General features: G+C 50.5%; 1 protein-coding gene across 3 annotated transcripts in view; it reads right to left on the bottom strand.

The window, feature by feature from the left end:
* Daam (disheveled-associated activator of morphogenesis-like protein) overlaps positions 1–15,331 on the bottom strand; it is a 52,751-nt gene that overhangs the window by 21,131 nt on the left and 16,289 nt on the right. The window contains exon 1 of one of the 3 annotated variants that reach the window (XM_076826498.1): positions 3,798–3,978. The exons of the other annotated variants lie outside the window; for them this stretch is intronic. Coding sequence (XP_076682613.1) covers positions 3,798–3,836 — 39 coding nt within the window. The 5' untranslated portion in view covers positions 3,837–3,978. Of the gene's footprint in view, positions 1–3,797; positions 3,979–15,331 lie in introns of those variants that run through there. 3 annotated transcript variants of the gene reach the window in all.

Below are 15,331 nucleotides of genomic sequence, written 5' to 3'. Positions count from 1 at the left end.
CACGAAAACCTCAGGGGAAACCCTTCAGCTCTCCAGCAGAGAACGAGGAATATGGTTTCGCTGTTTCCCCGAGTTTGCTGGGGACGGAATGAGCCACGTTTTCAAGCCACCGCGCGCGGCGCGTAGTTTCGACGATTGATCGGCGGCCAGCGAAGATATTCCTGGGCTCTCCTTTTCAAACGGCCCGGCGAGCGCACAAGCACGCGTCAGGTTTAAAGGCGCGCGCGACGATAATTCACGGGGTTGGGCCGCTGACAAGCATCGAGTGAAAGAAAACGTTTAGGCGAGAGGCATTAGAATTTGAATCTCCACCCGTGGCGTGGAACCGTTCAGCTGTCCGGGGGAAATTCGTGGTATTTATGGATTCGTAATGCGATATTTTTCGAGAGCCATTAGAATGTGAAATTCCGTATCTGAAACGGTGATTTCTCTGCTCGTTCCCACGAGAGGCATCAAAAAGGAATGTTTGTTTTAAGCACCTTGCTGCTTCGCGGCGAGCTCAGCCGAAGGAGCCAGTGTTTTTAAGTTAATCGCGCTTTTGAGCGCTGGTCAAGAATTAATCAAGTTACTTTCCACGGTACTTCGCTTTAGTGGCACTCGCGTGGACCACAAAAGTGGAGGCTGCGGCCCCGGCAACTGGGACGATAGAGTTGATACATGGAAACAGTTTTAGTTCTCTTAATAGGGCGCTACGAATTCCTCTGCGGAGTCGAATAACGTCAGCATGCCGAAGTGGACCGAGCCAAATTCAATTCGAAATCGATCCCAATTCTGGGCCGACGCTCCCGGTGGCTATTTCGGATGGGGTCGCGCAGAAAATAGGGAGAAAGCTAGGATGAAGAGGAATCTATTCTTCTGCGACGTTCAGCGTCCGCGTTATCGGGACAGGTATATGGAACGCATCGATCGGTAGACGTCGATAAAAGAAGGGCGCCCGAAAAAGTTTCACTCGCCGAATATCTTCGGTGAGAGTGCTGAATAGAGAGGCGAGGAGAGAACACGCTGTCTCGCAGCAGGAGAAAGAGGGGGCCCAATAATTCTGCCATTTTTCATCGACCATTGTTACACGCGTTTCACTGTGCCCGATTATTGCTGCCTCCGAACACAGGAATCGCTTGGGAACACTTTCGACAGCGATCTGCCTTTTCGTGCGAATTCGGTCATACTCGAATCTGGACCAACAACAGCTGAGAGTAGATCGAACTTTATTTGTTTTTTTTTAAGAGTAATTTTATTTTTATTGATAAAAGGGGACAAGTTCCCATTACTGTGCATAATTAATATTACAGTTCAGACGGACAAATCACAAATTTTGCAGGTTTCTATGAACCGAATTTCTGAATTCGTACAATATGAGTTAGCCACACTTATACGGTTTGCAGGGTCCGGAGTTGGTCATTGAGGAAATATAACGCTGTGGAAGAAAAGTCCGCGTGAATCTAAACGATCTCTTAGGAGCGTAGAAATTTATCAAATCGAGGAGTTGAGGGCAATTAATAAGGCTATTGATAATCGTAAAAAGGAAAGGCAAGTCCTCGGCTCTTCTAAACTCAATGGATCACAGATTCAGCTGATTCATGATTGGGATGTAATCGTGGTCTGTAACTGCCATACCGATATGCAGAAAACCTAAGAAAACTATGCTTAACCCTCACAATCAGTTGTTTATATTTTAACTGGCTAGGCGACCAAAAGCGGACGATTCTAGGTGAGCTCTGCTTAGGATGCTCGGTTAGAGGATTAGTAAAGTCGGAACTTGGTAAAGTAGCACGCAAAGTCGAAGACTTTGCTCTATTAAATCTTCTGCCTTGCCAACCTGTGTCACAAGACTTCTGATCGATACTATCTGAGACCTGACGATCGATCGGAAATGTACCATCGATCAGCAGGCCTTGGACCACTTATTTCATGAAACGGACCCAAGCACGTCACTGAATCGTCTCGAAGCTAGCGCGAAGAAACGCCCAGGGTCGCTCCAGTCCCCATCCACCGTGCAACGACCTGCTGCAGGGTACTTTGCACCTGAACGCGCGCAGGATACGAACCGATGCGCGGTGTGGCCAGCGATTCGCTCGAGGAACCGTTCGAACGATCGAGATTCCGTCTCTTCTTCACGTGTACGTTGCAATTAGTCGCGGGTGCGTGCCGCGGGGAATGTAGCTTGACGAAAGTGTTGCCGTCTCCCTGCTCCTTCGCGGCCATGCAAATTACCGTCGACTATTCTTCCGTAACAACGAGATCGGTTACCTTAATTGCGCGCAATTGTCTGAATTTCGCTCGAGCTAATTACGGGCAATTAAACGGGACTCGTCGATGTAGATTCGTTCTTGCACCGCTGTGCTAAATCGCCCTAACGGGATGGAAATGGTCCCTGCGTATAATACGCGCGAATCCAGCCAAGTTCAACTGTTCACGGATCGCGGCGACGGCGAAAGAACTCGTTACCTTAATTGCGTGGGATTAGGGGAGCCCGGAGAGACTTCGCTGCTCGCAATTATATAAACGCGTAATACGAAATTTCTTGCGCGAGGTACGTCGACCGTGAAGCGAACAGCGATACAGGAAGAACAGCTTACGCAGGAGCAGCTCCTCTGATCACGGAGCAGGAATTCATCGAATCGAGAAAGCAGGCGAACCGTAGCGCACAACCCTCGCTATTCTCATTCAGGATTCATTTCCCAGCTCCGTTTATCCGCGAAGAATCCCGCAAGCTTCCCGTATCCCACTAGCCACGAAAAGGATACGTCCCTTCCACCACCTTCGATTCCCATAATCTCCGCCCATAAAGGTAACGAAAAAAGGAAATCGTGCGCGTAAACCACCAGTTCCAAGGGCGATTAAGCCTCGCCAGGATTCTGCAACGCGTGATTTGCGAAACGGCCGCGGAGCACGACACGTCCGTCATTAGTGGACGATCAGATTTTTCAATCAACTCGCTCGGTGGACGGCGGTCGGTTTCGAAACGCTTTGAAAATTCACGCGTAACTCGCACCGCGATCATTCACGGCTGTTTAGCTATCACAGAAACCGCGAGTGAGCCGAGCAGGCTCTGGCGGCCGGCCGCTGGCGATTCCGCAGCAAAAACCATCGATCTCGGTTCAAACCAGTCGATCGTAACGAGGTAATCGCTGATCGTCCGGCCAGCTTGCGCCTAAGCTTGCCAGAAAACGCAGCGAACGCGATCGTTCGGCGTGCCCGTTGCTACCTAGGGGGTAGCGACTTACAATTAGCAGAAAAATTCCGCGTGCAATTTGCACAACGATCCCGCCGTTTGCGCCGCTGTTTATTAAAAGAGCACGGCCATTGGCGATCGCCAGCGGTGAAATGTGGAACGTTTAATTGACGGAAATGAGCGGCAGCTCGGGGCGACAACTGGTTCTTCTCGATGCAAGAGGAGATATCCTGTAGTCGCCTCTGGAGGCTTGGATTTTTTCTTGCTCTTTTATGTTCTCGGTAGAAATTGAATGGGATAGGCTTCGTTGCTCGAGCAACTTATCATATCGCGTTCTAACAACGTCCAGCTACGATTCAGAGCGCCTCGAGGTGTTAAATTCCATTTCCCTTGAAAACCAGTCACGATATTGAACTTAAAAAAAAAAACGATACCCCCCCTGAAATTACGCGGCGCAAACGATTTCATCGCACGCACGTGGCGCCCGTGCATTTGCTGCGCGCTTGCACAATGCACCGGCTTCTTTTTCCCCTGGGCCACGATCGCGATTAGAGGTGCTCGTTAGCCGTGGCGACGGAGCTCGCGCAAAACGGTGTACGTGTGACGTTAAACGGTGCAACGTTACCAGATTCAGCTTGCCCATCTTTTCCAGCACGGTGTCCATCCTGATCCTCGAAGGTGGAGCTTCCTCTAGCAACGAATAGTCTTAGCGATCGCGTCCGATCCAGAGTTCACTGTCCTTCGACAGCAATAACGATTCTCCGCGGAGGAACGATCAAGGCTTTCCCACAGACACCGGCAACCGAATCATATCCTGCGTTCCGAACAACGAGACCGATGGAAATGTTTCTACTAAGGACGCGCAACGTCTCTACGAACAACTTCACCGAACTACGATTTCATACGAGGTGCTTTCGAGGAAGGAGTCGTGACGCCGTCGCGCAGGAGCTCAGGGTTCGCGGAACAAGTCACTGGATCGAGTTAATTAACCCACGACTTTTAGAGATTCTTCTCTGGAACCGAGTGCATCGCCGCATCACTGTCTCTTCCCCAACTTCTCACTGGATCTGTCTCCTCCGGCTGGCAATTATCTTGGTAACTCGCGCTGGCCCGACTGAATGGTAACTCTCTGTCCGTCACATCATCCTCGGGGGACGCGCGTTCCAACGTCGCTCGTTCGCGTTTCACTCGGCCGCATGCCTCTTCGACATGGCGATCGATCGGCTGAAAGGCTGCTGGGCCAAGAGCGGAGAGGAGAGCTTGGATTCGGCTCGAGATCGCGACGTCTCGTGGCGAGCGTGGAACACGAGAGGATCGCGGCTGCGGAACCTCCTTGCTCGCGATTGTAGGTTGAACTGCCAGGTGAAAACACAACACCTCTCAACCTGCACAGGTGCACACGGGGGCCTCGCTGCTGGCCCCTCGAAGGAAGGGGGGCCTACTTGTACTCGGGGGACTGTTCGAGCACGGATACTTTAATCTTCCCGCATCCATCCGGCGAGCATCGTTTGTCGTTCGACGCTAGGCGGTATAATAACAGCCGAGAACAAATCGCTCTCGAGAATCGCTGAAACAATTGTGAAACGACGCAAAGGCGCGTACGTGAGCACTGGTGAATGTATCGAGCGCCATAAAATTTGCGATCGTCACGGTGAAAGTCTTTGTTTTTACCCAACGCCGGCTAATGAGAAGCATCGACCATTGAATACTGCGACGAATCGTTCGTAATTATCAGAGCACATTCGTTGGGTTCGCTGACGAAATTCTATTGCGGTTCTTCGAAGCTGAAGATATATCTCTGCGGAGAACTTGGGCCATTTTAGGGCTTCCGAAGTGTCGAAGCATGAAAGCAAATCAAACTCCAACTGTAATCTGTGTATTAGACTTAGGAAAGGAAAATCAGAAGGAACATAGTGGAGTTTATTCTACTTTTATTTTATTTCTCTTTAATTCAAGTTCAATGCCCGTCCACTGAATCTTGCATCTGAAAACGCTGCTGCGTTTACTCGTCCACTGGCCAAATGAGCCAGTCATTCTGAGCATTACCACGGCAAACATAAAAAAGAACCGGCGGAAGTCTGAAGATTAAGTTGGTCGCGTCGGGCGAGACCGACCCAAATTTTACGCGGCGAGTCAACCTTTTCGGATTTTCGCCAGCCGAGGAATGAATATTTATGGGACGCAGAGGCTGGCGAATACGCGAGGCTCTTCGGCACCGACAAACGTAAACGTGAAATGCAGCCGGCGCATTGGAGGTGGAATATTTTACGAGCCATTAAAATGTATCCGCCTAAATATTAACCGCGCATTAAACCGGCGTTTATACGTAACCGAATGGGGAATAGAAGGAACAGGCAAGTACGTTAACACGTGAAATACAGCCACCATAACCGTTTCCTCTTTCGCTTTCGTGCATCAATGTGCCCACTTTTTGGCGATAACTCCGCTGTCCGGGCGGCGAAGGTGAAATCGACTCGCGGCGCGAGTTCGCGCGAGGGAGGGATTCGTAATTTTTGCGACGAAAGCCCACGAGTTTCTTGGAACTATAGAGATCCACCTGGACAGTGATATCCACCCTGAGAAGCATCCGCCCACTCGCGAGAGAAATTTCAGAGCGCGAAAGGGGAAGAGGGATGAGGCTGAAATGCGAAGCATCAGAAAACGATTCGCTTTTACGCAGAGCTCCTTGAAATTGCTCAACGTTGCGATGAAAAAGGAGCAGGGCGGCGCAGAAGCTTTCGAAAGCGCGCTCCCGAGTGGAAAACGGAAAGGAATCGCGCCAAACAGGGAGAGACGCGGCGTGCAACACCAAGAAAAAAGAGAGGTACGAAAAGGCCTCTCGCTGCGAAAATTCCGCGCGTTTTCACCTGGAATCCCGCTTCTCTTCCGTGGACTTTTCGTACGGGCGTTTAAGGAGCGATTGCGTGCGCGATGCACTTAAACGGCCACCAGACAAACAGGAATAAAAAGCGGCCAGTGGAGTGCACTCGCGCGAGCTGCGCGCGTGCCACGCGCCCTCGAATCGCCGATAGAGGGCTTACAGGGCATCTTCCCAGAGCGGCTAAAAAGAACAATGCTCGAATTAACCCATCGTTCACGCACCTCCTTCTTCGATCAACTTTGCCACACCTGGGTGGCTCACACCCAGAACAATTTTTTACCGACTACCATTCTCATCTGAAGAATCCATAATCATGAAAAAAATAGTAAAATAGTATCAATAATTATGAAAAAAATCATGGGTCAACTTCAAGGTCTCTAGAATGCATCGCAATAGATTTTCGATCGACATTTTATAACAGCTTTTGCAAAAAAATTCTAGATCGCCATACGTCGAGAAAACACGAAGAAAATCTTCAAAAAATTGTAGCTTCTAAAAGTTTCAATATTAGAAGCTAAAAGTCTACAGACTTGTTGTTCCGATATAATATTTTGAGGAAAAAATATAGTTTGCGAGTCGCGTTTGGAGAAAACGAATTTATTTTGCATACAGAAGGTACAGAGCGTCGAAATCAGTTGATGGGTGGCTCACACCCAGAGTGTCAACGAAGGGTTAATAGGCAGGCTGCTCGTGGAACCCATCTGTTCAGAGTAAAATCTCTGTGGAGTAGCGAGCTCGTCTATGAGAAGCTAGGAAGATCCTACACCGCGCAAGGATCATCAGAAGTGGAATTGGGAGACAGTGAACAGAGATCGGGGAAAGGAATCGTCCTTGTTTGCCCGGCGGCCAGTAGCCTCGCGATGGAATGCACTCTTGTCTCTTCTCCCCGCTGGATGACTGGTTTTTCAGCGGGAAAAACGAGACTCGCGATGGCCAGGACATTTTTTCCCCTTCCTATCGGGGGAGGAGGGGTTGGTTGTCGTTCCTGTCGCGCTGCACCGCCGGCCTTGAGGACATTCTTCGTCGAGGTGGTCCTGGGGATCCGCCGCGACATTTCAATCGAGTTCGCTCGGTTCCCGCGGACGTCCTGCGATGCCGAGCTCGTGGATCACGCTGTACACGCCGCGAGAGGGGTAAGCCAGAGCTCGTTACGCTAGAATTATCGGGATTATTTGCTCCGGCCAGTGGTCGAGGCGAATGTCCCGGAAAGTGCCAGATTGAGTGTAGGTTGAAGTTCGTGCCTCGGCGATTCGTTCACCCCTTTCACGCCCTGGGTCGAGGAGGAATGCCCTTGGCGGATGGTACAGGTACCTTCGTGTCCTTCGAGCGCGATGACCTGCGCAAGCGAACCGGTACTTTCGTATACGGCTTTCGACGGCCGTTTAGAAACCGTTCGACGCGGTTTACTTCTTCGACTTGGTTCTTGCCTGCGCCTGTTTGACCCGACCCCACCGCCTTCGCCGCCGATCAATTAACCCTGCAAACTTACGTTCTACCCGGAGAGTCGGTTGCACCGCGAGAGAGTCTGTCTCTGTGATCCGCGCTAGGTGTCCGGGAAATCTCGCGGGACGTCGCGATTCGGCTATCCAGAGTTCTCGAAGGAATTCACCGGAGGGTCTTCGAGAAGCGTCTGAGAAATTGGAGTTAGCGGCAGTGCTGTTCACGAGGATTCAATTAGATTAATTAGACGAATATCGTTAACTCCCCGGGAGATCCATGAATATGGATCGGCTGGGACGACAGCCCGTGGCCCTGTCGAACGTTACATTACGGAATAATGGGAATGACGCATATTTTTCAACGACCAACAGAGACGCTCGTATTTCAGCGCCTCTCGTGCCTGTCGGGGGTCGTTCACGGGAACTTTTCCTGCTTCCAGGCGATATTATGGCTCGATGCGTGGCGCCGGACCATCTCTCGCTGGTTTGTTTCTCTAGCTTCTTCTCCCAATGATGCAAATAGGAATGATTTCGATTAATCGCGACCTTTGACGTCTGTGACGCTTACGGGGAACCTCTAGATCCCTGCAAAGTCGTTGAAGTAATAGCGTAATGCCACTTGATTTCGAGCAGGAACCATTTCGCGCCACATTTAATCATGCTCCTCTATCTCGATTCCGCGTTGGCGTTCGCACGTCGCGCCGGATATAACGAGAGGCCCGATGAGAAACTCACGTCGCAGACAATATATTAATACCCTCGATTGCACGATAGTCAAACGATAAATTCAGAAAGTAAAACAGTGAAATGGAAAGTAGCCGCTGGTACAGTGATCCCTGGTACAATGAACCGTTAAGAGCCACCCACAAACGAGGAGAAACCGACCGTTTTTCCAAACATTTCCCACGCTCACGCTTAAACTGATGCATGAGAGATGAATCACTCGGGTCCAACTTTGCAAGGCTAATCGGCCCGCAGAATGCAATTCCAAGACAGCTCAAGATTCGCGGCAATTGCGAGCGCTCCTCGAGCGTCTCTGGATGATTTTCAACGGACTCACTGACGGGTTATTAACGCAGAAGCTCGTGTCATCGTGGCTCCCTCTTGGAAAGGGCAGGAGCTGGAAAAATCCCCCATTTAATCCCAAAGTTTTCACGTAAAACGTGTCATGTAAGGAGAATCTTTCGAGTTCACCTTTTCCCCTCGCGTTTGCTGCGCTGGACCACCCACCAAAAATGCTGGCCAAGAGATTTCACGGTGTAATCTCGTGCACGCGAGCTTGCCGGTAGCGCGCGGTAGCTTAAGTGGTGCACTTGGCGCGGCTGGAGCGACTACCGTGAGAGATAAGGCGATTTTCGAGGGGAATGCGTAAGGCTGGCTTTTCGAAAGCGTCGCGCTGCTTTCTGGGCGAGAAATTTCTCGGTTCCCCGGGCTCCTCGGATCGCTCGGAATTTATTCACAGGACAATGACTCCGGGGATGGCGGTGGAGCAGGCTGGAATATTTTCGAGAGCAATGACTGCTGGCCCCGTAAAGTGGAGTTCACCGATGGTGTTTGACGAAGTTTGGAAGCCGGTAAGGAGGACTCGTGGAAGGCGCAGGGTTAATTACGGGAGAACTGGGACTCGGGGCTCCTCGAAGGCTATCCGAAGTTCATTACAGCTCTTTGTAGCCTTCAATCGCGGGCTGATTACACAGACAGTCGCGACACATGCGTATTTCGAGGTCCTAATCGGTGTCAACTACTGCACGTATCGACCTACTGAGAAAGACCCGTTAAGTTGGATCTCCCTTTTCCTCTCTCTCTCTCTCTCTGCCCCTCTCTCTCTCTGGCTTTTGGCTTTTAGAACACAGTCAGCAGTGTGTCGAGTACACTGCCATTATCGTGCCATTTAAGCCGAAAGCTCACAAAAAAAGTTTAAAAATCGACCTTTACTATTCTTTTCGCTATTCCGACCAAATACATTTTTCTTCAAAACGACCAAATACGTCATTTAGCAAACTAATCCTTCTAGCTTCTCAAAAAAACTCGAGTCGTTTGGACCAGTTCTAAAAAAGTTATGCGATTTTAAAAAGTGTCCGAATATTAACGCGAGTCACTGTATCTAGCTGGCATCCAACAGAGCCACCGCTTCGAGGAAACGTTAGACTCGCTAGATTTTCTAAACCATACGGGCGTCTGATAGAGCAGACTGCGTTTATGTTGCATTACAGGATAATACAGAGTCCCATGGCTTTACGAGAAACCGAGAGACCCTGTCTAGCCGAGCGTGGGCGCGCGGATGGTCGCGTGGGCTCAGGTAACACGCCCTTTCGTTATTCCACTCTCGTTCGTGCCGATTCCGCGGGCAGAGAGCCTCCGTTTCGCCACCTTCGCGGCTTTTCCCGCCCGTTAGCGATTTCCTGCACGTCCCGGACCTTTTGTCCGGCGCGATGCTTCGCGGATAAGCTGCCACGGATTCACGCGTGTCGAACAGTCATCTTTTCGGAACAGGCTACCGTTAGAGGCACCGTGTCGCGAACTAGAACTGAAAGGACACGGCAGCGACAGCTTCGCGCGAGCATCGAACTGGTGCGACGCACTTGTTCGCCGCAAGAAACACGCCTGTTATCGTTCCGTGAATAGATAACAGCCGCGCGTTGCCCACCCGGAGCCTTGTGACCGACATACAATATCGATTCTCCGCGCAGGGGAACGAGTACAAGGCGCACTTGCACACCGGGATTCAAGAACGCCCGAGAACGCCGGTCATAAAGTATTGACGCGGAAATTGCGGTCAGCAACTTGGTAGCAAATGACTGTAATGAGCGGCAGGGAACCGCCGCGGAAACACGTACAAAGTGGCCCGTAGTGCCGGGACATTCGGGTCGCTATCGCCGCGGCCGTTCCTGCGCATTAGACATTTCCAGCGCGTGCTGGAGACTTTCTGCCGGACATATCGATCGCCACTCAAAACGGCGCTATTTACGTTTACACCGGGTTACAGGGCGCTCTAAAATCGGCGAGCAACGCGCGAGGCATGTCCTCGCCGTAAATCACTGTAACGTGCCTATAGAAAGCAAACGAGTCGTCGCTGTGACCGTTTTACGACAGCTAGAGGTGTCGGCCGAGTCGACGGAACCTCGAATTCAATAATGTAGGTGCTCGAGAAAATTGTGCCGATAATTTTCTAGGGGTCGTAGAAGCCACGCGCGCCGAGGTGGTGGAAGAAGAATGTTCTCTTTCTGTTCGGAAAGTATCAAGGGTGACTGCACGCGACGTCCACTAACGATCACCATGGTAAATGGCAGTTTCCAAGATTCTGCTGCTAATACATTCGAGTCTAGACGGCGTCCCCGTTGAGGGGCAGCGACGTCTCGACCGCAGGAAAGATCGCCGGCAGGATCGTTGGATCGTCGCGAGAAATCGCGCCGACGCACGGTACACCTGTTGCTCGACAAAAATCGTGGCACACTGACCCCGGGCGCGTGTTTTAGAATAAATTTCAGCGAGCAGCGTGGACGCTAACGGTGCCCGGCGCCCGATACGCGGGCGACGCATTATCGATTCGACAGGCGTGCCGAAAGGTCGATCCACGAGGATCTACGTGCCCCCCGGGCATTGTTTACGTGATCGAGCGCCTCCGGGGGCGTCTTAATTACGATTACACGGCACGTAAATCGGTGTACGGTCTCGGTTCTGCATGCACGTACTAGAAATATCCAGAATAGATGACGCAAATGCTATAACGATTCGCGACGACCCGATTTCTGCCCGGTTCCGATGACATCCTCCTAAAAACAGTTGCAACGCCAAGTAATCCCGTGCACCGAGCTACCCTCAGCTCCCAAAATCTCTCCCCTTTGGTCCCACTCGCTTAATCCTGCCATGCGCAGAGTCTTCAGACCATGCACAGATCAGGGACAGAAAAAATTTATGAAAGAATTAAAACCTACTTCAAAAAAAAAATAAATAAAAATGCACTGAAATGTAGAAATTCAGTTTTTCCCTCATTTAATCTACGGTTCTCGATTTCTGTAAGTCGGCGCCAGATTTACTCAGTGCAAAGGACGAGGCGTAGACATAAAAAATTGAGAGTCGTACATTAAATAAGGGAAGAAATTATTTTTACTTTTTAGTGCATTTTTATTTTTTTTATTTCATGGTTTTTTATATATATATATAAATTGACACAACAAGCTGAGGAGAAATGCGCGTACGTACATAAAATAATAATAATAAGATGACAATAGTCTTGATTATTAACCAGAGCTTTTAGTTTTCCTTTTCCTTTTAGTTTAGTTTTGTTTCGTTTTCTTTTATTCTGTTTTGTTGTAACGCTGTGTCTTTACTTTGCGTCTTTTACACCTTCTTCTGTCCCAAATGGGTCTTACCCGTTCATATGAAAATAAATAAATAAATAAATAAATGAAGAACTGGCAAAATGTTGGGCCAAAGTTGATGTAGAATAGGATGGGACCACCGGGGCATCGCCCTCTTTCGAATAAAAAAAATATCAAAATCGGTCCATATGCTGAGGAGTTATGCGGGGAGAAACATAAAAAAAAATACACAAGGTTCGAATCTATACCCTCCTCCTTTTTGAAGTCGGTTAAAAAAGAGCGAGTATGGCCCGAAGGTTCTTCCCAACCCTGTTCCTCGGCTTCAAAGTCAAGGACACCCGACTTCCACCTCGCGGAGGGCTCTTAATTACCCAGGCAAGCCCAACAGCCCCGAGGCCCGCCGAAAGAAATCGGAACGCGCCAACTCGAAAGGTTTCCACGGTCGTTACACCAGAACCGCGTTGCCTTTCCACCGATTACCGTGACGAATCGGCGGACATGGGCGCGCGATGCGTTAACGAATCTAGATCAGCCAGGGACCGAGGAAAGTGGCTTGTACATACGAAAGGAACGCGCGAATAGATTAGCCGTATCCTGCAGCGAGCGAAACAGGACGAGAATAGGAGTGGTCCGTTTCGCATGCTGCTGCTTCTTATCTGCCACCCGAGTGGGTCAGTGGGCCGGGATTTTTACCGCGCCGATAAAACGTCTATCCTGCCTGGCCGATTTTTCCCCCTTCCTCCTCGCGCGCCCCGCCGTAGAGGAGAGAAATTTCACGCATGAGGGCCCGCTTGAGAGGCCACACCGGGAGCTGGTCTTTTCCCTAGCGCCGCCGTCAGACGGATGATAGGTTGCAGCCTGAGATTCGAGCCGGCGCTGATAAGAGACCTGGATCGGCTTCGACCCCGATCGTGCGAGCACCGAGTTGTCCCGCGCCTCGAGCGCGCTAATCGCCTCCACTCGCGGAAATCTGGAGCTCGCGCGCAACTTTCCAAGCCGAGAGGAGATAAGCTGGATCTTTCCGCGGGCTCGTCCAACACATCGTCGAGTGCTACCAACGCCGGCTCTCGTGGGAAAAGATGAATTTACGAGTGGCCGGCTGCGAAATTAACTCGTTTCTCCCCGCGTGTCGCGACTATCCCGAGGCTGGGCGTATCAGCGGTCGGCGACGCGAGGCGCATCCATCAAGCCCACTCTCTAACGCGTTTATGGAACCCTTGTATAGATAATACATACGCGGAGATCGATGGTGGAGGCGTGCTCTATCGGAATGTCACGGTCGTTTTCCATACTTTCCGCGGCTTGCTGCGCAAGTTACTGCTTGCCCGCTATCTTTGGGAGGGTACTGATAGGGACGCGGGAACAAGTCCGGTGGTTCGAAGATTCCGAAACTATTTATTGCAATCTTTTCAGCGTCAACTTGTATGGAATTAGAAAACGGTACTCTAATCTCGTTGCAGGTACCTAGAAGCAGGTGCGAATTTGGAGATTTGACGCCCCCGGAACGTCTGCCACCCTTTCCGTGAAATATCATCAAATATTTTAATTTAAAACAGTTGAGCATATTTTAAAATTAATTCAATATGACAACACACGCGAGTTACTGCTAATTTTGCTAAATGAAAGAAGTGATTTGTTTTTAAAATTGCCTTAAGTCGCCCAGTCAAAAGAGCTGAAATAAAAAAGTGGTCTTTTCTATTAAATTATGTTTAATATTTTATTCGCGTATTAAGCAAATAGGCATGCCTATAAGTTGCCACCCCCCAAAAATTTTAGAAGATCGCTTTTTAACTGGACGTCCTTTGTTGTCCGAAGGCATCTACTTCCACTCGGAGGAATGAAGATTTTAGTACCCACGCCAGTGCATCTTCAGCGAAACCTTCGTCACGGGTCAGGCGAGACGCGTTCTTAATTCGCCAGGCGAATCTTTCCAGTGACTCACGGCGTGCACGAGAGGCGTGGGTGGAGCACACGAAACCCTTAGGCCCAGACGAAATCAATAATAGCACCGCTCCGCGATATATATTACATTGGGGACGATTTCGTCCTACGGGCAAACGAGAAGGGAACGGAGCGGTTCTTGGTGAAACTCAAGTAGACTGCAAGCAGAGGCCGATTAATCTTCGTTTAGGAGTGTGCTGACCCTCCTGGTGATTCGCCATCGATCGAGGCCTCCCTACTCACCATTCGAGCCTACAATGCCGATGATTTAATTAAAGGAACTCGAATGACAAGGGCCAGGGCGCGGTGTGCGATTACCTCTGGTCCCTCGTTGCTGGATTGCTGCCAGTACGTCTCAGCTCCCGCCGGATCGAACGGGTAGCAGCAACTGGAGACTCTAGAGTACAGTTTCTACGGTATCGAGCTGGTCCCCCCAAACTAGTCTTTGTTCACGCGACGGAGCCACGATACCTATGGAATTAATTCCAAGGATCCCTAATCTTCACTGTTGCAGCCAGAAGCTCGAGTTCTGCGAGCTTCTACGACTACCCGCGTTCAATTCTAAAGCGAAGATGGTATTTCTTGATGAGGTACTCAAACGTCCGTCGTGGAGCCTTATTACGCAACCTCGGTGCACATACTTGAAGACGCAAAGCAGAGATTGAATTATCGTAGATTTGTCCAATTATTTATCCAGTATTGTAACAAATCGACCCGTGAAATTTACCTGCACTGTACCAAACCGTGACGAACGTTCGTCGATAATTGATTCGATCCACATTCAAATCCTCCACGGTCCAGAGAACTGATAAACCGAAGTTTACACCAGCCGCGTCTCCAACCTGCTCCCCTCGTTTTAATAACAAATCCCGGGACGAGATTCAGATAATTTCGCTGGCCCAGAGGAAGAATCTATCGGACGATCGCGAGACTGTCGCTTCTTCGGGTTCCCCCTCGACGAGACTCCGCCACGAGGAGGCAAGATCTTGGCACGGGTTCAAGCATTCGTTATTCCTCGCACGCTCCCGCGGCTCGACCCTCCTCGTCCCGCTCGCTTTTTAGCGATGCGGCACCCGCCGCGTCTCCCTGTCTCGGCTATTCGCATTCATGATTTTAGAGAGGCAAAAAGTGCGAAGGAGAGAGATGGAGGTTCGCAGAAAACCCGGTTACATCGCATAATTCCCTGGTATTTACAGTTGAATCGCCGGCGGTTCGAGGAGGCATCCGAATCCGCGTCTCTCGCCGCGATGCTTCCCTTCGTTGTCGGATTCTTCCGCTAGATCCGTCCGACGTAGGGTTATCTCTGCTCGGAGCTGCTTCGGAAGCTCGATCGCTGCGGAACGTTGCGGCACCCAGCTCCGGGCGCTCGTACCGGGTCGTTCTCGATCAGCTCGATTAAATCGCCGAGGCGTAACGCGGCGGGAAAGAGGAACGAGCAAAATTCGGGCCTGCTCCGCGCTCTGACAGCTGAAAAATTGCGATCGCGTTCCAGCTCGCTGCGAAAGAAGCGACGTCACCTCCTCTTCGGTTCGGATGGCCGAAAAGGATGAAGAAGAGAAAACCAGGAGGCTACTCG

Source organism: Andrena cerasifolii, chromosome 14, assembly GCF_050908995.1.
Source record: "Andrena cerasifolii isolate SP2316 chromosome 14, iyAndCera1_principal, whole genome shotgun sequence".
Taxonomy (NCBI): Eukaryota; Metazoa; Arthropoda; class Insecta; order Hymenoptera; family Andrenidae; genus Andrena; species Andrena cerasifolii.
The sequence above is the reverse complement of the archived record's forward strand: the minus strand, read 5'-3'. Positions and strand labels throughout refer to the sequence as shown.